Raw genomic sequence first — 23,406 nt, forward strand, 5'->3', positions numbered from 1 at the left:
TAAATCTTTAGGTTAATTACATAAAATAAAAATCTACTATTTTATTAAATATAAACATGTAAAATTACGTCTAATAGCATTGTTGATACGTTGATAAGGATAAGTTAATTTTAGTTATTATATCTAATTTTATTTTTTTCAAAAAAAAATAATTTTATATTTAAGTAATATTATCTACTTTACCTTCAAAGATTTATCCAAAGTTTTAAAGTATATAGTTAATTATTTTTAATTATTTAGTTAAATTTCTAATCTATTGGTTCAAATCTCTATCACAAAACATATTAGAATTTATCTTCCCTTTTGAATTTAATTAATTTTAAAAAACCCGATTGAGTCTTAACTTGATTAACATGAGTATTGTTGTCAATGTAGGAGGATATAAGTTTGAGTGGACTGAAGTTCATTATCCTCCTATTTATGGGTTGGGGAGGGGATATAGGTAGTTTTAAGCAATGTATCAAAACGAATATAATCAGAACTTATAATGAAATTGTTGAAAGAAAAACTAAATTTAAAAAATTCCTAATGAATTTTGAATTCTTTCTCAAAATAAAGATTGATTATATTTTTTATTATTATTTAGAATTTGATAAATAATTTGAAAATCTTATTATCCTACATATTTAAAAAAATAAATTTAATTTCTAGATTAGAAATTAATTTTAAACATAAGCTTATAAACAACCATTCCTCCTTCAATTTGTTTGAGCTTTTTATTTTATTTTAGGGTAAACTATCAAAATAGTCATTTTTGTTTCTCTTAGATTACATTTTAGTTACTTATGTTTGGAATGTTACGTTTAAGTCACTTACGTTAACATGTTGTAACATTTTAGTCACTGAGCCGTTAATCGTCGTTAACAATGTAACGGTAAGCTGACGTGACACGTTAAATCATCATTTCAAACAAAAATTTTAGGTTAAATCATACAATTGGTCCCCAAATTTTTCTTTTGTTTTAAGCACTTTTTTTCTTTTATATTCTTTTAACTTTCCCTTCTTCTTTTTTTTTTCATTCTCTTCTGTTTCTCCCTCTATTTTTCTCCCTTCTCCATCTCTTTTAACGTAAAAGAAAAAAAATTAAATTTCTCAAAACGAAAAAATATAGGGACCAATTGTATAATTTAACCTAAAATTTTCGTTTGAAATCATGATTTAACGTGCCACATCAGGTTACTGTTACACAGTTAATGACAATTAACACTCAGTGACTAAAATGTTACAAGACAATAACATAAGTGACCAAAACGTAATATTCCAAATATAAGTGACTAAAATGTAACCTGAAGGAAACAAAAGTGACTATTTTGATAGTTTATTCTTTATTTTATTTTGAATTTATGATTCGATATATTATTTTTCCTTGCTTGAACTTTTATTTTTTAATGCATCTAGGACTAAAGTATGATTTAGAGATTAAAATTGGCTACTTCTAAATCATTTGAACGGTGAGGATTAGTGTTGGAAATGAATGGGTGAAAAAAATAATAGATTGGATGTTAAACCCTAATCATCGGGATGAACAGTTGAAGAATACATTAATTGTCGGATGTTCATCGGGGACATGAACTTCGGGCCTCCGTCCATCATGTGGCTCGCTACGATCACATTACTGGTTTCTGTCAAATGGAATGCATCCCAAAATACATATTTGGTTCGATTTGAACAAATTTTGGATAATGAAAAGCATGGGAGTAGACCCCCATGAACTCCGACTTTGTGACAACATGCATCGTCCGAGTTTTCAAATCCTGTGGAAAAACACAATAAAACAAGATTTCATATTTCAGTGTCGGATATGAATATTTGTTGAGGATGAATATGTTTACTTTTTTTTTAATGATCCAATCGAGATTTATCAATTCTGATTTAACTCAAACTTGAATCAACTCAATTTAATCATAAAAACTCAACAACTTGAATTGACTCTAATCCAAAGCTAACTTCAACCTAAAACAATCTAAACTTGTAATGTTTATACTAAAAAACCTCAAACATCAAAATTAAATGACCTTAACTCAAAATAACCACTTAAAATGGTCTAAAAATTTTAAACCAAAAATAATTTAATCCAAATTTACTTGACTCTGATTCACATATGTATTTGAATTCCAGAAGGATTGCACCCATTTACTCATATGTGAATTTATGATATATACATTATTTTTTTAGAAAAATCTCAACAACATAAATGCCATATATTCAGTCAGTGGTGAATTCAGGGACTGGTAGGAGTTCAAATCTCTTTAAAATGGAAGTAAAATTGTACTTTAGCCTCTAAAAAGATAAAAATTTGATTTAATCTTTTAAGATTTATAAAGATATAGGCTATAAAAATGATAAAATTATATTTTTACTATCGTAAAAATATACAATTAAATTCTAACTTCCCAAAAATGTTTTCAGACTTCACCCCTGATACCCGTACCGTTTATGTTATTCACACTTGAATTTTTAAGTTATATATATGAAATTGTGCTCTCTTTATTTTTTTTTTCACGTCTTTATATTTAATTAGTGTGAGTTTCAAATATAATATTTAAAAAAAACAAATAAATAAAGAGTTAAGAGTAATATAAAGATAATGCGATACGCACCGTAAGATCGATAATTCTGGAGGATATCTTTAAGCATTGCATGAATATCTGCATAAACAAAGGTTGAAGCAGTGAGATTGGCAGTAAGATCCATAAGTAGCCTCTTCAATCTTTTGTTGTATGAACTGATATCCTCGTTAAACGAAGCAATGCAGCCTTTGGCATTTGGATTTTTGTCTCTTTCAAAAGGTGTGCACCCAAATCTTGGAATATTTGTCACAATAATTTTTCTAGCTTCCAAATAATAAAGTTTCTGCATAATTTAAAAAAAAAATCATTAAGATTTTCTAAGGTACATATATTAAATTTGTTGAGGATTTCACTCTTTAGGAAGTGTAGTATTGTTCGATTGGAACTGATGGCAACACTTCTAGTATTGTTTTCGGTAAAAGTTTTGTCTTATTACTTTGTCGAGAACTCATATATTTAAAGAGACAACAGATTCACAAAGTGAAAGCATACAATGCCATATATGTATGTATGGTATAAAGGTTCAAATGGGTTAAATCACTACTTAGAGTCTAAATTTGGTAACTATTCTTATTTCGGGGCCTGAATTTTTTTGTCCAAGTTAGGCCATAAACTTAGTAATCATTCTCACATTGGGGCTTGAACTAGGCAATTGTTCTCATATTAGGGTTTTCAAAGAAATATCAGGGACTAACTTGAACCGAATAAAAAATTTAAACCCTAACGTGAGAACAATTACCAAGTTCAAGGCCTAACTTGAAAAAAAAAAGTTGAAACCCCAATGTAGGAATAGTTGCCAAGTTGATGCTCCAAAAAGTAATTTAACCGATTCAAATCTCACCAAGCACAAATATGAGAATTTTTTAGTGAGTGAGTCACTCCTATTCTATAAAACCGGTACCATCTCCTTTTCAGGTACTTGGATACTTAGTAGAGTCGGAAAACAAAACCCATATCAAGAACAATAACGGTTCATTCAGAGATCCGTCAATTCTCAATGAACAATACTTAGCAACTTATTCTAATAGAATCGATTTCCCTACAATAAGATTAAAATAGAATTTTTAAGATAATAATATTTACTCTAAGTTGAGATTCAAATTTCGAACTTAAAAACGACCCATCAGATATCATTTCTTTCCCCAAAAAGAAATCATTTGAACCAGTAACAACGATGAACAATGATTGATGTTTAAGCAGCCTTTTAGTCTCACGTCTGCCGATTATTGAGACAATTCTTGCCTTAGTTTCCTTGAAGTTACTGATTTGCTCATCTAAGCTAATACGCCCACCCTGTAATTAAAAAAAAACAATCATTGTTATCGAATTAGATCTTATAGCTGCTTTTTGCATCAAAATTTCAAGGTTAAATAATGCTATTAGTCCCTATGATATATTTAAATTGTGAATTTAGTATGTACTTTAATTTGGTAATTTTTAGTCCATGGAGAGTGCAGACTGTATTTTTCGAATTTTAAAATTTTAATTCTGGCCTCAATATAGATATTAAATTTATTAAGTTAAATTTTACTATTTCTAAAATATTATATAACAAATATATTATCAAATGTAAAATGACATATCAACTTATTATTATCACATAATACTTACAAAAAAATCATATTAGGATAATAATTTGAATGAATAATGAAATTTTAAAATTCGAAAAATGCAATGACTAAAATTCACTAAATTACTAATAATTTGAATGAATAATGAAATTTTAAAATTCGAAAAATGCAATGACTAAAATTCACTAAATTAAAGTATAAGGGCTAATTCCACAATTTAAATATAATTCAATGACTAAAAATGTTACCCAGATTAATCCAGTGTCGTTCAAAATTCCAGAACCAGAAGATGCGTAATTTACACCTCTTAAAACGACGTCGCCTGTGGTATTAGGAGCCAAATATGGAGGCCTGAAATCTTTGGCACCCAAACGCTGTTCTGCCACAAACAAAGTTGAAACCAAAAAAAAAAAATTCTCAATCTGTGTTGTTCGAAACACGGAATTCGAAAAAAATTTGTATTCCTCTTATGAGATATTATTCGCTTCGGCTCGAAAGCTTCACAGTTCTGTCTCATAAGTATAGTCGTAAGTTTCTCTCTATATATATATATTAGATCTATCAATTGAACAGGTAGAGTTTGTCTTGGAATAGTTGAATTTAAATTTTAAAATTTTTCTATATTTTTGTTTTGGTGTTTGGATTTTTTCGTTCGAATTATCTTGAGTAGGATTTTTTAAATTTTGGGTGATTTTAGATTCAAATTATTTTAGATTCTAATCATTCAGGTTTGATAATCAGGATTCCAAGTAATGGTGAATTGAGAAATTTTGTTAGTGAGGACCAAAATTTAATTATAATTTTTTTATAGATCAAAATATAAGTTTATCTTATATTAATTTATAATTTCATCATTGTTGAAGGGACTAAACAATTTTTTTTTTCATTTTTAAGAGGACTAAAGTATAATTTTACTATATATCAATTTATTTTTTTAGTTATAAGAGGACTGAATTGATTTTTTGGGAGGACAAAGTGCAATTTCACTATATATTAATTTATAGTTTCTTTATTTATAAAATGACTTAATTAAATATTTTTCATTTTTGAGCCAAGATCCTTGTCTGCTCCTCTTAGATTGCCTCTGGTTTCAAGTTGAGCCATCTCGTGTTAGGATCATTTTAGAGTTGAGTCATTTTTAATTTGAATAAATTTTTTGGGGTTGGGTTAGGCTTGTTTTGGTTATTGTCTTTTAATGCTCAAATTAGATTGGGTCAAATTAGATTTGATTTAATTAGGTTGGATTTCAAGTATAGATAAAAACGGATCAATCATTCATATATATATATATATATATATCATGTTGTACACTTCAAGTTTTCTAAAGTGGGACTAAATGTTACAATATTACAATTGTATTTTATTATTTCAATTTCAATCACGGATAAACATGATACATGATACGATAAAAAATATATTTATCATACAAAAAAAGTTACTGAAGAAGAAGAAACTTGCCTAAGATATCAATCACCGTTCTACCGTTAGTGAATCTCCCAGAGAGACAGTTCTTGCAAAAGTCTATTCCATTTGGAAACATTGCCTTGGCTAATGTGTTGATGTAATTGTTGTTTCCGACATCAACTATGGAATCTCCGAATATGAAGATCGTCGGAATCTTCTCAGCTGACATAATATTGAACAAAAAGAAGATTAAAGATGCTGAAATTCGAAACATAACTCGGGGAACCAAAAACATGTTCAACCATTTGATCCAAATTAATGTCGGACTCTGTGAAATCATCAATGTTTATGCATTTTTTCATTCCCCAAGAAAATTAAACGCATGATTGACCAAACATCTTTTGTAGCTAAAGCTACTTCGCTTTTTCTGAAAGCATAGCTAAAGCAACTTAGCTTAAGGTTAGTTAATGGTAGTTTTTTTAAGGACTATTAATCTCTGTATTATATTTAAGTGGTAGATTTAGTTTCTATGTTTTAGTTTTAATTTAATTATTTTTATGTTTTGTACTTTCCGAATTTTAAAATTTCAATATTTATTAATTGTTTTACAAATGTAAATTTTATATCCTCACCTTCAAACCTTAAGTAACCCAAAACCCTAAAAAATAATTAAACCCTCATTCTTAAACTCTTATCCAATCCTAAATCTTAATAATAATTGAACACTAGTCGATTCCTAACCCTAAAAAGTAATTTCACCTAAGCTGTAAATTTTAATCCCTAATATTATACATTAAATACTAAATCTTAAACCCCTAATCCTTTAAATATGTATGATTTAAAACGCCAACACTATTATCAAGCAACTTCTCTTTTTCTTCTTCTTCTTTTTTACGCATAAAGAGAAGGGGATCCACTTACATAAATGCATAATTTTTTGTACGATTAATATTTTAACGATTCAACCGTTGAGTTTATCGATATAATTGTACTTGTCATGCATATAAAATTTTAAATTAATCCGATATCTTTGTATGAAACAAATTTGGCGTGCAAACTCTATATGAGTATCATATAAAATATGACGGTTAAATCATTATGACATTAATGGTAAATTTTTGAATCGATCCAATATCTTTATATGAAACAAATTTAACGTACATACTTTATATGAATAAAATATGAAAATTATTAAAATATTAATGATAAAAAAATAAGAAATTATGAAACCATAACTTTGATTGTAGAATGGTATTTAAAAGTTTTAACAATTATTTTGATAAGTTTAGGGTTTAGGGTAAGATTCTTTCCCTTTTGAATTGACCCTACTAATTTTTTTCATAGGACAATAGGATTTAAATTTATATTTTGTAAATTATTGATGAGAGCTCTATCCAGTGGCGAAGTTAGGAGATGGCAGGGGATCCGGTCCTCTTTAAAATAGAAAAAGAATTATTTAAGTTTTTTAATAGTTTATAAAAGTTTAAATTAATAATGGTAAAATTATACTTTGACCATCTTAAAAAGGATAACAATTTGATTTGATCCTTTAAAAATTATAATCATATAAGCTAAAAAAATGGTAAAATTATTTAAATATTGAACATATAATTAGTATACAAAATATTTTAAATTTCAAACAATAAAATGAAAAAAATTTTATTGACAAGATTGTAAATATATATGGTACCCAACAAACAAACATCATTGAAAATCCTATTTATTTACAAAATTCGCATTTTCTTAACAATACCAAAACACTAATAAAAATAGGAAAACAAAAATTTAATTAATATTTAGTATAAAAGTTTAGTAACTAAAAAGCATTTTGCAGCTGTTTTTTCTTTTTATTTTGCTAATTATTAATGCTACGGTTGCTACTATAATACGGATAATATTCATGGTTGCAACAAATATTATCACATTTTGGAATTAAAATCCTCCTCCAATTCTTCCGCCGCCGCCGCCGCCAACACTAAACCCACCACTTACACTACCTCCAAATTTTCCACCACCACTAGCTCTTCCACCTGCACCTCCTCCAGCTCCTCCACCTACGCCTCCTCTAGCATTACCACCTGCACCACCTTTGACTCCTCCTTGGACACCAGCACCAGCTCCACCTCTAGCACCAGCACCAGCACCCCCACTAGCTCCACCTCCAGCACTAGCACTAGCACTAGCACCACCACCAGCACCAGCACCCCCACTAGCTCCACCGCTAGCACCACCACCACCACCTAATCCACCCCCACCGCCGCCACCGAGCCCTCCTCCTGCACCCCCACCAGCTCCACCTCTAGCACCACCACCACCACTAATCCCTACTCCAAAACCACCTCCAAAACCGCCGCCGCCGCCAAATCCTCCTTTGGCTCCCCCACCCCCACTAAAACCACCAAAAGTAAGCTCTCTCCTAGCACCACCATCCAAATCCTCCTCAAAGTTTCGACACTCAACTATCCCTAAAACAAACATAAACATCAATGCAAGCACTCTCAATCTCTTGGAAATCATTTTTCCGACCATTTTCCAAAAAATAAAAAGTAAAACACTCTCAACTTTCAAATCCATCTGTTTGGTACAAAACTCTTAATCTATGCTTATATATTATATTTTATACTATAAAAAGGTTTCCCATATCAACAGGTGTTGCTTTTTTTCCTTCACAATTTTCTTGGATTTGAATCAGTCATTGTCTAAGTTTTAGATTTAGCTTGGCGTGAATTAACCCTATAATTAGACATGAAATTAAGTTCGGACACTTGGCTAAAATGTGAAGTAACATACCATGAAAAACCCAATATAAATTACATGTTACATAGATTAATACATATGCACTAGCAAGTTGAACCTTAAAATTTTTGACACCTAAAATGTAATTTCACTATTAGGGGATTAAAAATAATAATTTTTCATTTTAGGGGGTCAGACCCCTGTCTCCTCCTCCCTTCTTTCCCGTGCACCGGATGTGTTAGGCAAAAGATAAATAAAGCACAAATAAACAAAGCATAAGTTACACTAGTAGTCACCGAACTATTAGTATTTTTTTTTGGTTATCTAACCATTAAAGTTATAAAATAATCACCTAACTATTCAACTTTTTCTTTTTTGGCTGTCCAACTATGAAAAGTTACAAACTGGTCACTCAACTATTAGTAAAAAAAATTTGACCACTCAACTATGAAAAGTTACAAGCTGGTCACTCAACTATTAGTAAAAAAAATTTTGATCACCCAACTATGAAAAATTACAAAATGGTCACCCAACTATTCAATTTTGTCTTTTTTGTCACCAGTTGCCTAATAGTGACAGCTTTTAAAATTATCACAATAACAACTTTAAATCTCAACATTTATACATTGTGTCAATTTAGTTTTGATTATAAATAAATCTAACTCTCAACATTTACACATTGTGTAATTTGGTCCTTTTTGCAATCTTGCTTTTCTTTGTAAAAATATTGGTTTTGAGGTTTTCAAAATTTTTACAAAAGTTTTATCGCTTACTCTCTTTTTCTTTTTCTTTTTTTCAGTTTTACTTTATTTTTAGTTTTTACTATTAAAAGTCATGCTGTACTTACTTTTCTTTAAAATTTTCATTTTGAATTATGTTACATAAGATTTAACATGTCATTTAATGGTTAAATTAATGGTTTTAATAATTGAAGGACCTAATTAATATAACATTGATAAAATAGGGATGTAATTAGAAGATTTTAAAATTTGAAAACTAATTTAAAATGAAAATGATAGTTTGAATAGTTTCGAGAAATTTTTAAGTATATTTTGAACAATAATATAATATTTGAAGTTAAGTCAATTTCAAACAAAAAATTACACTAACAATAATGTCGATACCAATCGAGTTAAGACTCTATCAAATTATTTTTCTTATTTTTGGTACTATCATCATCATGAGCATGATTTGTTTACTTCATTAAAATCGAAATCAACCAATAAAAATTGAATTGTTGAATTAAAAGTAAGTTAATGAACATATAATTATCATATTAATTAGTATACAATGTGTATTTCGTTGTTAAAGTAAAATATTTTAAATTACAAAAAAAAAGTAAAAATTATTGACAATCAACCATTATTGAATTGATTTGAATTATAATTAATAGAAAACAAGTACATAAATCCTAGTAATGAAGGCAGAAAAACAAAAACGTGATTAATAGAATACAAGAAGCATTTTGCAGCTTTTGTTTGGGTAGAATAAACCAGCATTAAGCTTAATTTCCACCTTCTTTTTAATTACTAATACTATAACATTGCCATATATGCTTACTAGCATGCCACTGATCGTATGGATAATTTGCATGGTTAGCACCATGTACCATGCACATTTTGACACTAAAATCCTCCTCCAATTCCTCCACCAGCACCACCACCGAATCCACCACCTCCACCTACACCTCCACCGGCACCACCTCCAATTCCTCCTCCAACTCCACCACCTGCACCACCCCCACCACCAAGCCCTCCTCCAAGACCGCCACCTGCTCCAGCACCACCACCAGCTCCACCTCCTAAACCGGCACCCCCGCCAAGCCCTCCTCCAGCACCCCCACCGGCTCCTCCTCCTAAACCACCACCAAGCCCTCCTCCAGCACCACCACCAGCTCCACCTCCTAAACCGGCACCCCCGCCAAGCCCTCCTCCAGCACCACCACCTAATCCACCCCCACCGCCGCCACCGAGCCCTCCTCCTGCACCCCCACCAGCCCCACCTCCTAAACCACCACCAAGCCCTCCTCCAGCACCACCACCAAAACCACCACCCAAATTCTCCTTCTCAAACTTTCTACACTCAGCTATCCCTATAGCAAACACAAACATCAATGCAAACACTCCTAGTCTCTTGGAACTCACTTTCCCGGCCATTTTCCAAGAAAATAAAAAGTAAAACACTCAACTCTTAATTTCGATAAATGTTGAGCATATGAACTTAGCAAACAACCTCCTATATATATACATATATCATAAATGCAGGCAGTTGATTAGTTGAAGATTTTTAGATTTGCAAGCAAATATGCAAATATATTCTATAATGTATTCTACGTTTAACCTAATGGCTCAATTTTCAAATATCTTTGAAAAAAAATTATTACATCATTTGGTATTCGGGTTTTGTACTTTTTTAACGTGAATATTTGACTTCTCTTTTCAATGTAATACATGTATTTTATAAAAGAAATACGTTTTTGGTACTAACAGTAAACCATGTTAATTTTTACTGTTTAATTTAAGTTTTGGGGTTGATATGATTAACATCATAATTAACTAATAATATTAACAATTAATTTTTAAATCCTAAAATCAGAAAAAATCACACCCATCCTATTATATTTACAAATTAAACAAATTCACAATTAACACTTAATTATTTTATTATTTATTTCATGAAAATTCAAAGCTAATAACATTAGTAATTGCATTTCATCAAATCAATCCTAAAATATGGATTAATATTAAAAAAAATTAACACAATCACTTTTAAGTATCTAAATATTTTACTTTTATTAAATATAAATATATATATATAAATACCCAAAAAATTGTAAAATTCAAGTATAAAATGATGCATTAAATATAAAAAGAAAAACCCTAATTTGGACGGTGGCATAGCAATTAATATAGTCTCGTCTTCTCAACTACCTCTAGCCTTGGCTAATTTCGCTAATGCTTGCCAGAGCTAGGCCATCACCCTAAAAAGTCTAGACGACTGATTGTACTCTCTGCCGATATATATTTATAATCATTTAAATTGGGATTTAAATTATGATCATAAACGCGTTTTTTGTTATTATATTGTAGTTTATCATAATTATAAATTGTAATAAACATGGTTACGATCAATTTGGGTGAATACGTTATTTAAATTAACCATGATTGGAATTTTTAATACTTATGTCTCGAGTAGAGGATATTAAGACTTTAAAGAAATTTAAGCTCAAAACATAAGTTAATTTTAGATATTATTATTAATGTAAGAAAATGTGAGTTTAAATGTATTACAGTGTATTATCTTCTTATTTATGGGTTAGGGGAGGGACTATAAAGAATTTTAAGTATTATGTCAAAAAAAATGTTTAAAATTCATAATAAAATTACTCATACTCGAGTTAGTATTAGGAGTAGATGTAAAAAACCATGCAAGGGTCTTAGAAAAATTAGATTTTGATGTCTCTCGAAATTAATAATTCAAATTTACGTTTTTTTAATATAAAAATTCTTATTTTAGCTTACAAAATTTTATAATAATCGAGCAGAATTGAAGCATTTACGCATACGGCATAGCCTAATTTTGCAATATTGACGTTGAGTGGTCGTGTGATATGGGACCCGATGAACATGTATGTGTACGAAGGTGAAGATGATGATGCTATGAACACATTTATAACTTCCTCCTGCAGCCTTTAATATTGCTATGAAATTTTTTAAAAAAGTAAACCCATCCCATGTGATATGTTTTGCTTTTAAAAATGATATTATTATACTCCGCGGAAAATTGAATAAAATTTATATTTGATGGGATTGAAATTTTAGATACCGTAATTATGTAATGTGAAACTTAAAACTTGAATATTTAAAGATGTATGACCTTCGCATTAATCAATCCGTTGGCCCATGTGATGTGTTTTAATTGTTGTTCAATTTATATGGTTTCAATTTGAGTAGTCACTTCGAATTTAGTCAAAGTTTAATGTGACTATCATATATCGAATGATTCCAAATCAAAATGTACAGGTCAAATCTTACATAGCATAATTTAAAATGAGTTAAAAAAACATTATTGCATAAATTTTAAAAAGTAAAATCTAAAAATAAAATAAAACAAGAGAGTGTGTGTCTTTTACAAAGAGAGAGAGCAATAAGATTTTTCTAAAAGCTTCGAAAACCCCAAAATCAATATTTACAATATTTAAAAAAATTATTTTAAACTATGCCATATAAGATTTAACATCTAATTTAACAGTTAAATTAATGATTTTAGTAATGAAAGGACCTTATAGATATAACATTGATAGTTTAAAGATGTAATTAGAATGTTTTAAAGTTTGATGGCAAATTTAGAATGAAGGTTAAAATTTGGGGATATATGATGCAATTAACCCTAAAATTTAAGGAAAAATATATTTTTATACAATAAGCTTGATCAAGGGTTACCCGCTCAAGCTCAAAGGCTCTCAATATTTAAAAGCTTTTGACAAAAATATTAAACCGAAAAGAATGAGCTTAAGAAAAAATAGATCAATTTAAAATATTGATAATAATATTCAAGGTGCTCGACTCGTTTTTCAATTTTCTTAATATGTTAATTTTATATATATGTGATGCAATTCATATCCTACAAAAATTAAAAATATAATATTATAATGTAAATATTAAAATAAATTGTTTCAAATTTAAAAATATATATGTGATGTAATTTCAAATTTAATATTCATATTACAAACCGTTTAGAGGTTTGAGAACCATATATGTATGGTGTTAATAACATACATGACCTCGATTTGACCAGGTCATTATCACCACTAATATTATACAATATTTGTAAGATTATTTCATTAATTTAAAAATTTATATATTAATTTTATATTATAAAATATTAAAGATTAAAATTAAAAAAATATAAATTTTGATTTGATTTACTATTATTGCCTTATGAATAAAAATAAAATTATAAATTTTCGAATCAAATTTGACCCAATAATTGTAAATCGAAAATGGGCCTCAAGGAACTCAAACCCTTATTATTGGATCAGCAAAATTCTTATATTCAATTAATGGGCTTGAAGAGAGGTTGGATTTTAATTTATCATAATTTGATCTTCTACTTTAATTATGCCGGGTTAAATTAAAGGTATTTAAGGGTTGGTGGCTCACTCGACCCTATTTGTTTCCATTTTGGATGCGCTTTTACCTCTAGTTAGCTCGGCTCAACCCATTTTAATGTTTAAAAATAATAAAAATATAGAAAACTACATTAATATTTTTATTTTTATAAATAAATTTAAATAATAATAATTTTTCATTATTTTTGAACAGTGAAACGAGTCATTTGGGCAAGATGAACTTGGGTTTAAAAATTTTTAGAATTTAACATCGGCCCAACATGTGAGCACCTCTAATCCAAATTGATAACAATATTTTAAGTGATTATGTATAATCTTTTTATAGAACAACACGAAATATTCAATTAACATGTAAATTTATTATTTATTAAATATAATTAATTAAATTTTCGCATAACTTTGATTGTATGACCAAAATTCAAATAACAACAAATATTTATATATTTTAATTTTTAAATGGAATAACAAAAGTAAGTTTCAAGTTGTCTATATTTTATGTTGATGTGGAGTTGCATATAAATGCGTTGGCATGGCATCCAAATGATAATAAATCCATTCCAAGCTTTGTAACTAAACAAGCACACTTACATTATAATATTTTCAGACAAAATATCATTTAATTTCACAAATTTTTATAATTTTTTTATAATTAAATACAATATTACTCAACTACGCAAATTACTACAATATTCATAACCTTTCTTATAATATAAAGTACACGAAACATTACTTAAATACACAAATTATCACAACATTCGTAATGTTACCTGAAAGCACATCACTAAATACACTAATTAACATAATATTTGTATATTTTTTTTCTGTAACACGAATTACACAAAACATTACTCAATTACATAAATTACGCTACAACATTGGTAATGTTTTATATAATACAGATTGCATAAAATATCATACAATTACACAAACTATTACGACATGTGAAATGTTTTGTGCAACACTAATAGATACTTATGTTAAAGTAGATATAGTAACTTATGTATTCATATCGCATTTGTTTTAACTTCGCATATTATAATCATATTTAAAACAAATTTACATATTTATATAATAATATTATTTTAATTATACAGTCAGCAGGGGCGAAACTAAGGGGTGTGGCAGGGCCCTGGCCCGTAAAATGGAAAAATTTTCATTAGGCCATTTAAATATTTTAGTAAAGATAAAATTATACTTTGGTCCCCTTAAAAATATAAAAATTTGATTTAATTGTTTAAAAATTATATAGGCTATTAAAATGGTGAAATTACATTTTTGTTATTGTAAAAATTACAATTTAATTTCGGCCCCTAAAAATTTTCCTGGTTTCGCCCCGGACAATCAGCCCTTTCTACAATAGCTACCTACTATAATAGCATTTCACTATAATAATCAAATTTTTAGAAGAATCGATTTTTATGTTTTATTTTAACACTCTATAGCAACTTTTTACTTATAACAACATACATAGTTATAAAGTATATTTTTTTATTAAATTAGTTCTTTATAACAACATATGGTCTAAATTCTTTGATAAGCTTATAATGATTATCTCTTTATAATAATATAGTGTAATAAATATATAACTACCATTTCTCTATAATAGTTAAAATTTGATAAATAAAATTGTTATAGAGAGGGGTTGTGATTATATTTTAATATTTACGTCTGAATCAGTCAGCCGCCATGAGCAGTGCCCAGTGCCATGTCCTCCACTGGCAAATGTTGTGGAACCTCCACAAAGTGTGTTAAAAGATGGATTAACCAATAATATATTAACCTTAGCCTCTTCATATCAGCTAATATTAATATTGTTTGGTGAGAGAAATGGAAGTGTACAAAACAGGAAAGGACAAAGATAATATGAAGTAAAATAAAGGTGTAATGAAAAATTCAGCCCTAACATTTATCTCTTTTTATCACAACAGCCTTAGTTTTTTTTCTCTTTTTTGTACTTTAATTTTCAATTTTCAATTTTTAGTTAATTTCAAAGGCAGTAACATAGTAATTTGTGTGGCAATTCAAGTATACTTCATGTAAAATTTTAAAAATACATAAAAATCAAAACATAATTTAATTAAAATTTGAAAGTTGAAGATTAAAATAATTTTAAAAGGAAAAAAAGAGAGTAAAATATCATTATAGGGGGAAAAGTGAGAAATAAATGGAATTCATTGTAATAGTCGATGTTGACTCAAATTTCCACTCACATTTATTAACTATGAAATTAAAATGAAACCCATAGACCAGCTGTATTTAATAGAGTTGTTTCTTAACCACTAAAGCCTAAGCCTTTTTGTCAAAAATAAAATGGAGACATCAGAAGTAGGTGACTTTTAATTTTTTTTCAAAAAGAATGATTAGTACAAATAGTAGAGGATTTCTTCATTTTTATAATTAGATATAAGTTATATGCTATTTAGTATTTTAATTTAATTTTAATTTTAATGTTGAATTAGGCACTTGAATTTTGTTTTATCTCAATTAAATACTTTTTTTTTTACTAAAGCACACATGTCAAGTATTAATCAAGTCATATTGCCATCTAATCTAAATACCATATTAAACATTAAACCCGAACCCAAATATTAAATTGGAACAATAAAGATTTTAATACCAAATTGAACACTAATACCGAATTCAAGTACTAAATGGAATAATAACCCTATAATAAACAATGCAAGAAGACATTGATCTCTTCACTCTATTTTACTCCATTGTAGATATATATATTCTGTATTATATACAACTTTCATTAGTGGTTCTAACATGCTATACATAATTTTTTTATAGAAAAAGAATCACAAGTTGACATGAATCTAATCACACAGCACTGTCAAACAGATTTTTTTGAAGATTTTTATGATGTCAGATTATAACAGACATCTCACAACTCAGGGCAAAAACTCACATAGTGCCAACAATTGTCTAGGTTTCGTCTTTTTTTTGTCTGGACTGATTTTCGGGGTCTCAACGCCGTAAAAGTCTCAGGGTAGCAAAGGAACTGCCTTTGGCTCTGCTTTTTTTGCTTGAAGGCAATAGGATGGAATCGATAAAAGTCGTAAATTTGATTCACCAGTCCCTTTGAGAACCGTCTCCGGCTGAATTACGAGCTTGCTGAAGTTGGATCATGTATTGTCTTTGAAGATCTCTAAGCTTGTCCAACAGTTCATGGAACGTTGGTCGGCATTGTGGATCACTGGGTTGGAAAAGTTGTGGTTGCACATATTAGGTCACGATTGCAAATTATACAGACTAAAGCATTCGAAAATATGTAAACATTATAAGGAGAAAAAGCACCGTTGCCAGCAACTTTCAATTATAGAAGACCACCGCGGATCTACTTCTTTTGGAATCTCTAGCCGTTGATTCATGAACCCCACAGCTCCAATTACCTGTGAATATACTAAAAGAACTTTTGTTCGTATATGCAGAGCCGTGAAGACAAATGAGTTAATCTTTTTAAATGAAAAGGGTACCTGCATTGAGTTGAGATTATCCCAAGGTATCTTCTCGGTAGCAAGCTCCCATAAAATGACTCCAAAACTATATATATCGGACCTAAGTTGGAAAGAAAAAGAAATGCAAAGTTATTGGCCAGAGAAAAGGTGAATGTGATGGAATGGGGTTGCGGGATTTAGGAAAGGGGGTGACATACTTCTCATCAGAGGGTTCATTACGAAGAACTTCTGGTGCCATCCATTGAGGCTGCAAGAAATGGTGTACTTATGAGTGGTTTAAATATTTCTGATGAAGCAAATGAAATTTTCGGTAAAATACCGTTCCCTTCCCAGTCTTTGTCGTGAGATATGTTTCGTGCTTGAGACGTGACAAACCAAAATCTCCAACCTATTTTATATCGAATAAATGAAAAAGCATCCTCAAAACCGAGAAGTAAACTATAACTGGATTTGCATTTAGAAAGGGAGTACATAACTAGAGGCAAACCTTCACGATCCAGTTCTTATCAACTAGAAGATTTGATGACTTCAAATCACGATGAATGATAGGTGGATTGCAATGATGAAGATAATTCATTCCCCGTGCCTGTTGAAGCTCAATTAATAAGGTGAATTGACATAGGGAAGGGATAATCCAGTAATGCATGCAAGGATGAAAGAAAACCGAATACATGATGGCACTGTATATGCATAAAAAACGGGGAGTCATAGAGAAACTGGAAAAAAAATGAAAATGAAAATTAAAAAGCTAAAACTCATAATACTCACAACATCCAGTGCCATATGAACACGCCGTCTCCAATCGAGTTTGGTAGTATTTCTCTGTAGTAATCGAAACAAACTCCCACTGCAACAAAGAAACGTAAACATAAGGATTCCACAGAGCCATAAATATGCAATGTGAAAGTTACGAAAAAAGGAAGAGAACAAACCGTGGAAGGAATTCTGTGACAATGCAGAGACGTTGTGGCGAAGTCACAGCTCCCATGAACAACAGAACATTCGGATGCCTAAGTCTTTTCATCAGAGATACCTTCAAAGCAAAAGTAAAACCGTGAACACCGTTCCAAAGAGGAACTCACTCGAAATAATAACAAATGCAGTGGCTTTGGACTCAGCGAATGCAAAGTTAGGATGGCGCATGTATCATGTGATTTTACGGTTACCACCGAAAAGAAACTGTATTTATGAATAAAGCACACCTCCTGTCTAAAGGAATCTATCACGTCATCTGAATATTCCTGCTTCGAGAATACCTTGATGGCAACGTCCTGCAATAACATGAATACGGTCAATTAACACAAATAATCGTACGAGCATGCTCTTTAATAATACCAATGAATAACTAATGAGTACAAGAATGAATGCATTGCAATGCATTCGCAACTTCCATGAATTGGTATTTAACCACAAGTGTCCCGAAACAAATCATGGTACTCCTAAACCAAAATTTCAAGTTATATTCATCCATAATGCAAACGTAAATCCTATCAAAAGTGAAGGCTTTGAAAGAAGCAAGAGAACGTACTGATCCATACCACAAACCATGATACACGGTTCCACAAGAACCTGCAAATGAAAGCAAAGGTACATAAAGTATTAAACTTATACATATTAAAGAAAAAAAACAGCACAAACAAGGTAAACACGAACAGTGCTTTGAGTCAATGACCAAGTTCACCGGCCATTGACAATTCCTTCACTCGAAAGCAATTACCTTGCCCAATTTGCTCTCCGATTGTCAAGTCTTCCCACAAGATTTCGTAATCTAAACAATCAGTGTCGAGATCAACTCTATTAACAGCACTACTGCTGGTACTACCACAGCTGCTGGCACTGCTTGTGCTGTTAACATTAGCAGACGACCAAGAACCTGATGCAGCCTCGTTATTGACAGATTTGTTACTCTCATTAACATGTCCTTCACTTTTCGTACCAGAATATGGAGCCTTCGGTTGAAATGTTTCATTCTCTTGATCGGTACTCAACCAAGGCCATACAAAACGTGTAGTCCTTGTCTCGGGTCCTTCTCGATCATTCCCTTTCCAAGGCCATGTTATCCCTTTTTTACCCATTAAGGTCATAATCTTTAGGATTGCGGGTTTTCCTTCATTCTCATCACCAAAATCTCTAGAGGTTCTAGCCGGCGATTTCTCATCAAAAGGCGAAAACACACCAAAAGCAGATGGGTGTAAATCTCCCCTAGGCGTACTAGCTCCACTGGAATTTGCATCTTCTTTATGATCAGAAAGAACAGCATCGGACAAACCATGATCAGAATAATGACTATCTCCACTTCCCCCTTCACGATCGGAACAATTCTCTCCCGTCCTAATCTTCGATTTCACTTTGTTGCTCACCTTGGACGCCTGCATTTCGTAACAATCAAACCAATACACCAAACTACAACAAAAGTAAATAGACACGAGACATAAGGAACTAATACCAAATTCGTTATTTTCGACGCGATTGCAGCTTGTAACGGCTGCTGAGGATCAAGACCGAGTTTAGCCGAGACTGCGTTTTTAGACCAGCTAAAAGCCGAATCACCATCGGCTTGCTTTTCAGCTGACAATGCAACTTTCATGTCTTGAAAAGGCCGAGTATCGGTCGAAACACAAATGATTCCAACCAAAGAACCATCATCATCATAAAATGGAGTATTGGTTGCAACAGCTGAAAATCTTTCCCCCATTTTGTTTTTAACAGGGAATTGCCCAGTCCAGCTTTCCCCCATCATAGCACGATGAACTATACCATGAGCTACAGAAAAGTCCCTATGATCAACGAGAAGCTCAATGGCATCTTGCCCTAAAGCCTCTGCTGCTGAATACCCATAAAGTTTTTCAGCAGTTCGATTCCTGAAAAAAGAAACCCAATGCAAAAATGATAATGCTAGACTTGTTCATTGAATTAGATTTGAGAATTTGAACTTTAGAACTGAATAATTGAAAAAAAAAAGAGAGAGAGAGAAAGAAAACCCTTTTTCTTTTACTTGCCAATAAATTATACGGCCACTAAGATCATATATATGAACAGATTGACCCATAGACTGTAATATCTTTAAATACTGGCTGTTAGTGAAATTAACGGCAGCTGGTCCGGTATTCCCACTTTTTCTTCCACCACCTCCGCCGCCGCCGCCGCTGCCGCCATATAAGGTGTCATTGCTTCTGCTCTCTCTTTGCAACGGCGAGGAATGTCGAAATGGACCCGAAGTTTTCTTCCAATAAGCAACAGCCGTCGCTGTCCCTCCCGCCGAAGCAGCCGCGGCGTTCCCGGGTAATCGAGGGCGCTGAGGGGAAATAGAGTGGGATCTTTGACGAGTCGAATCGAGCCTTGACTCACCGCCGGATTGCTTTAACTTCGACATTTCTTGCTTGAGATTCGCATGTCCCACTTCTAGTTCTTGAATCTTTCTCAATAGTTCCTCCGCCGGCGGCGTTTCCATTTTATACGCTTATCCCTTTTACTTTCTTTTCGTTTATCCTCTACAAAAAACCAATCAAAATTCAAAGCTTTGATACGATAAATGAAGATTTTCACAATATTTTCTCCGTAGAAGCTTTCGTCTCTTTTAAGAGGTCCAAGACTCAAAAAGACGACAACTTTTTTTGTTATTGGTCTAGTTCTAAATTTCAACCCTCTATTTTATAAAAATTTATACACTGGTCCTTTAATTTAATTTATCAAACTTTAATTTCATACTATATGAAAACCGATAAAAGTACCATGGAGGCCCATGTATTAGAATTTAGTTTACATTTTTCCCTTTTACTTAAAAAATAAATAAATTAATCACTGTATGTTATATCAAATAGTAAATTGATATTTTCTGTTAAAATAGTAAATAGTTTTTTATTTTAAAAAACTGGTATGATGAATAACCAAATGATCAATTTTTAACAGAATAACTTATTGATTTTTTAATAGAAAAAGAAAAATGCAAACAAAAGTCTCCATATTACTTTTACCTACTATAACTTGAAAGTTAGTACAATTGAATAATATTCTTAAACCTTCTCGTTAAATCATTAACTCTAGAATTATTGACTTAACAATTTATATACCAAAAAAAGAAGAAGTAAAAATCAGTAGCTCAACAATTTATATATAATAAATTAACAAAAACTCAATACTTACGGTACGAAGATTATGTTCTCATAAATTAAAATAAAGAGACTGAATTTTTTATTTTAATAAAATAGAGGGATAAAATTCAAAATTATACCTTTTTCTATTTTGATTTAAATACAAAATGACAAGGGATTTGCTTTCCACGCGCTACTAATTCACGTCGTACTTATTAGCCTATAAAAGTGGTAGCTTTTACTTTTTATCCAATCAGTGTCGCGCGTTTATAAAGGGATTTGCTTTTTTTTTTTTTCAATCTTTAATTTTCAGAAATTTGTCCGGCTTTAAATTTTTTTTCTAGAGATAAACGTGATAATTTCTTCGTCCTATTATTTTTCACATTACACTGTATTTAAAAACATGACCACGAAAATCAAAGTCATAATTTTTTTATGGGAGTCAAAATTAAGTTAAATATATTTTCTTTGAGAATTAAAAATAATTTTATTATATTATTTTAATTTTTTTATAAAATTTAAGATTAAATTAAAATTTTAATATTTTAAAAAAAATTAAATAAAAATTTTACTATATATTAAATTATAATTTTTATAAAATTTAAAATGCGATTTTTCAAGGGATATAGCCCTTGCTTACTCCCTAGGTCCCTTGCACAAGTGCATTGGTAAAAGATTTGGGTTTGATTTTTCTTTTGAAAGTTTATATTAATGGTACAATCAAAATGCAATATTTGGACAACCCTTACCCATCAAAGGAATATTATAACATATTTATTTTTTAATTTTTTAATTATAATTATAATTATAATTATATTTATATTTATATAAAAAAACTCAATATGTACCCAAAAAATTTATTTTTAAAAAAGTAAAAATCACAATAGAAATTATAAATAATACATCATTGAAATAACTATAGCTAAAATCAATTATTAGAGTTAGTTAACCAACTTCCTTTTTATAGTTCCAAGTTGAAGTCCACAATTTTGTTAGCCAATTAAAAGTAAAAGTTGGGTGGCTGTTTGTCTAAATCAAGAAAGTATGCTTTCAACTTTTCCTTTGAGGGAAATATTATTATTTTTTAGTATTATTAAATTATTAGTAAGTTTAATTTTAAAATGATAAAAAATATCATCATTTGAAATTTTTTATTTATAACACTGAAATAAAAATATTTAAATAATTTGATGATTATTTTGTAATTTTTTAAAATTAAGTGACTAAACCATAAACCTATCAATAATTTAATGATTTTGAATATAATTTACTTTTTTTTGAAATAACTGTTTTTTTTTCGAATTTGTGGCTTAATATCAAAGAAATTTTATTTTAATAAATAAATTTAAATTTAATATAAACTTAAATTTCATTTCAAAATAACTTTTGATAACTTATCTTATTAATTATTATTTGGTCTTCCCCTCCTTTCTAAAAACTTCTAAATATGTGAACTTTTTTTTATCTGAGAATATTTAAAAATAAATTATCCATTCCAAAAGTATAGCTTTTTTTTCTAAATAAAACTTTTTATTAAATTTAGTAATGTGTATATTATATACATGGAGTTTGTTGAATATATTGAAGATACGTGATAGGTTGACAAAGTTAAATAATGGGAGCAAAATTAGAAAATAAAAAATTTATTTGGGGTTATTGTTTTTGCATTGTCTATAAAGCGATGAGGTTGATGGGCATAAGCATTCCAATTTTTAAAGCTTGGGGGGGGGGGGTCAGTTTCAGCTTTGGAAGCTAGTGGCAAGTTGTTGCCTTCTAATATATATATATTAAAAATAATAATTGTACAAAGCGTTGTTATTTTCGTCCATATAATTTTTTTTGGATAATTTAGACCTAAGGTTACTAAACTATTAGTAAATTTATATTTTAGTCACTTAACTTTAAAAAGTTATAAAATAATCACTAAATTATTCGAATGTTTTTATTTAATTCACTGAGTTACTTAAAATTTTTTATTCAAGTCAAGTTTTTTTTTAAGTTATAGCCAGTGAGCTTCAAGAGATAATTCGACGGTTGGTATGATAGACCAGAACCCATCGACAAATGGAAGAACATACTTTAGATTTGAGTTGATTTAACAGTTAGTGTCGGAGATTGAAAAAGAAAGTTATTTGAATTTTGATTCGTAAATTCGTGATATTCAAAGTTTTTGTAAAAAAAATTAACTTTAGAAGAAAAGGGGATGAGTGCTTTTAATTGGTACAGGGTAGTGGAAACCGAAAATGTCATGCAATATAATTTTAACATCTAAGTACTGGAATGAACACTTTCAAATAATTTAATACTTATTTTATAACATTTTAAAATTTAATGACTAAAATATAAATTTACTAATAATTTAGTCACCTTAATTTATTTTACACATATTATTTTTTACTTTAATCGGTGGTTACTAATAATGGACACAAGTGGTGGGAGATT

The 23,406-nt window shown here is 29.9% G+C and overlaps 4 protein-coding genes across 9 annotated transcripts; all 4 read right to left on the reverse strand.

Moving 5' to 3' along the window:
* Positions 1-1,417: 1,417 nt before the first annotated feature.
* LOC107926461 (GDSL esterase/lipase At4g16230) lies at positions 1,418-5,994 on the reverse strand. 5 transcript variants are annotated; one of them, XM_041101416.1, is made up of 5 exons: positions 5,600-5,990; positions 4,390-4,520; positions 3,654-3,863; positions 2,601-2,853; positions 1,418-1,754 (listed from the first exon to the last, which is right to left on the reverse strand). In XM_041101416.1, exons 1-5 carry the CDS (start codon positions 5,883-5,885, stop codon positions 1,510-1,512), a joined length of 1,125 nt encoding a protein of 374 aa, XP_040957350.1. In that variant the 5' UTR covers positions 5,886-5,990; the 3' UTR covers positions 1,418-1,509. The 5 variants fall into 5 exon arrangements, with proteins under 5 accessions (XP_040957350.1, XP_040957351.1, XP_016712797.2 ...); XM_041101417.1 differs by having other exon boundaries at positions 3,813-3,863; positions 5,600-5,983; XM_041101418.1 differs by having other exon boundaries at positions 1,476-1,754; positions 2,601-2,648; positions 5,600-5,994.
* A 1,483-nt stretch (positions 5,995-7,477) lies between these two features.
* On the reverse strand, positions 7,478-8,062 carry LOC121220795 (glycine-rich cell wall structural protein-like). The gene has a single exon (XM_041100267.1). The coding sequence runs from the start codon at positions 8,060-8,062 to the stop codon at positions 7,478-7,480; it is 585 nt and encodes a 194-aa protein (XP_040956201.1).
* Positions 8,063-9,906: 1,844 nt separating this feature from the next.
* On the reverse strand, positions 9,907-10,437 carry LOC121220796 (glycine-rich cell wall structural protein). The gene has a single exon (XM_041100268.1). It carries the CDS (start codon positions 10,435-10,437, stop codon positions 9,907-9,909), a length of 531 nt encoding a protein of 176 aa, XP_040956202.1.
* Positions 10,438-16,102: 5,665 nt separating this feature from the next.
* Positions 16,103-20,452, reverse strand: LOC121221053 (uncharacterized). Of its 2 annotated transcripts, none has more exons than XM_041101421.1 (13): positions 19,873-20,452; positions 19,320-19,734; positions 18,591-19,242; positions 18,402-18,442; positions 18,076-18,144; positions 17,806-17,906; positions 17,642-17,720; positions 17,361-17,459; positions 17,193-17,261; positions 17,071-17,120; positions 16,892-16,973; positions 16,713-16,807; positions 16,103-16,611 (listed from the first exon to the last, which is right to left on the reverse strand). In XM_041101421.1, exons 1-13 carry the CDS (start codon positions 20,322-20,324, stop codon positions 16,485-16,487), a joined length of 2,331 nt encoding a protein of 776 aa, XP_040957355.1. In that variant the 5' UTR covers positions 20,325-20,452; the 3' UTR covers positions 16,103-16,484. The 2 variants fall into 2 exon arrangements, with proteins under 2 accessions (XP_040957355.1, XP_040957354.1); XM_041101420.1 differs by having other exon boundaries at positions 19,855-20,442.
* Positions 20,453-23,406: the final 2,954 nt, after the last annotated feature.

Source organism: Gossypium hirsutum, chromosome D09, assembly GCF_007990345.1.
Source record: "Gossypium hirsutum isolate 1008001.06 chromosome D09, Gossypium_hirsutum_v2.1, whole genome shotgun sequence".
NCBI classification, from domain to species: Eukaryota; Viridiplantae; Streptophyta; class Magnoliopsida; order Malvales; family Malvaceae; genus Gossypium; species Gossypium hirsutum.

What these genes read in the sequence shown, in the direction of transcription:
- LOC107926461 (XM_041101416.1), bottom strand. Translation starts at nt 5,885, where the DNA reads ATGATTTCACAGAGTCCGACATTAATTTGGATCAAATGGTTGAACATG. An exon ending in AATTTGAATCTCAACTTAGA is followed by an intron (nt 2,854 to 3,653) that starts GTAAATATTATT and finishes TAAATTATGCAG; the next exon opens with AAACTTTATTATTTGGAAGC. An exon ending in CCAGAATTATCGATCTTACG is followed by an intron (nt 1,755 to 2,600) that starts GTGCGTATCGCA and finishes GTTTTTCCACAG; the next exon opens with GATTTGAAAACTCGGACGAT.
- LOC121220795 (XM_041100267.1), bottom strand. Translation starts at nt 8,062, where the DNA reads ATGATTTCCAAGAGATTGAGAGTGCTTGCATTGATGTTTATGTTTGTT.
- LOC121220796 (XM_041100268.1), bottom strand. Translation starts at nt 10,437, where the DNA reads ATGGCCGGGAAAGTGAGTTCCAAGAGACTAGGAGTGTTTGCATTGATG.
- LOC121221053 (XM_041101420.1), bottom strand. Translation starts at nt 20,324, where the DNA reads ATGGAAACGCCGCCGGCGGAGGAACTATTGAGAAAGATTCAAGAACTA. An exon ending in CGGAGAGCAAATTGGGCAAG is followed by an intron (nt 18,443 to 18,590) that starts GTAATTGCTTTC and finishes TTTCATTTGCAG; the next exon opens with GTTCTTGTGGAACCGTGTAT. An exon ending in TTCATATGGCACTGGATGTT is followed by an intron (nt 17,460 to 17,641) that starts GTGAGTATTATG and finishes GAGCTTCAACAG; the next exon opens with GCACGGGGAATGAATTATCT.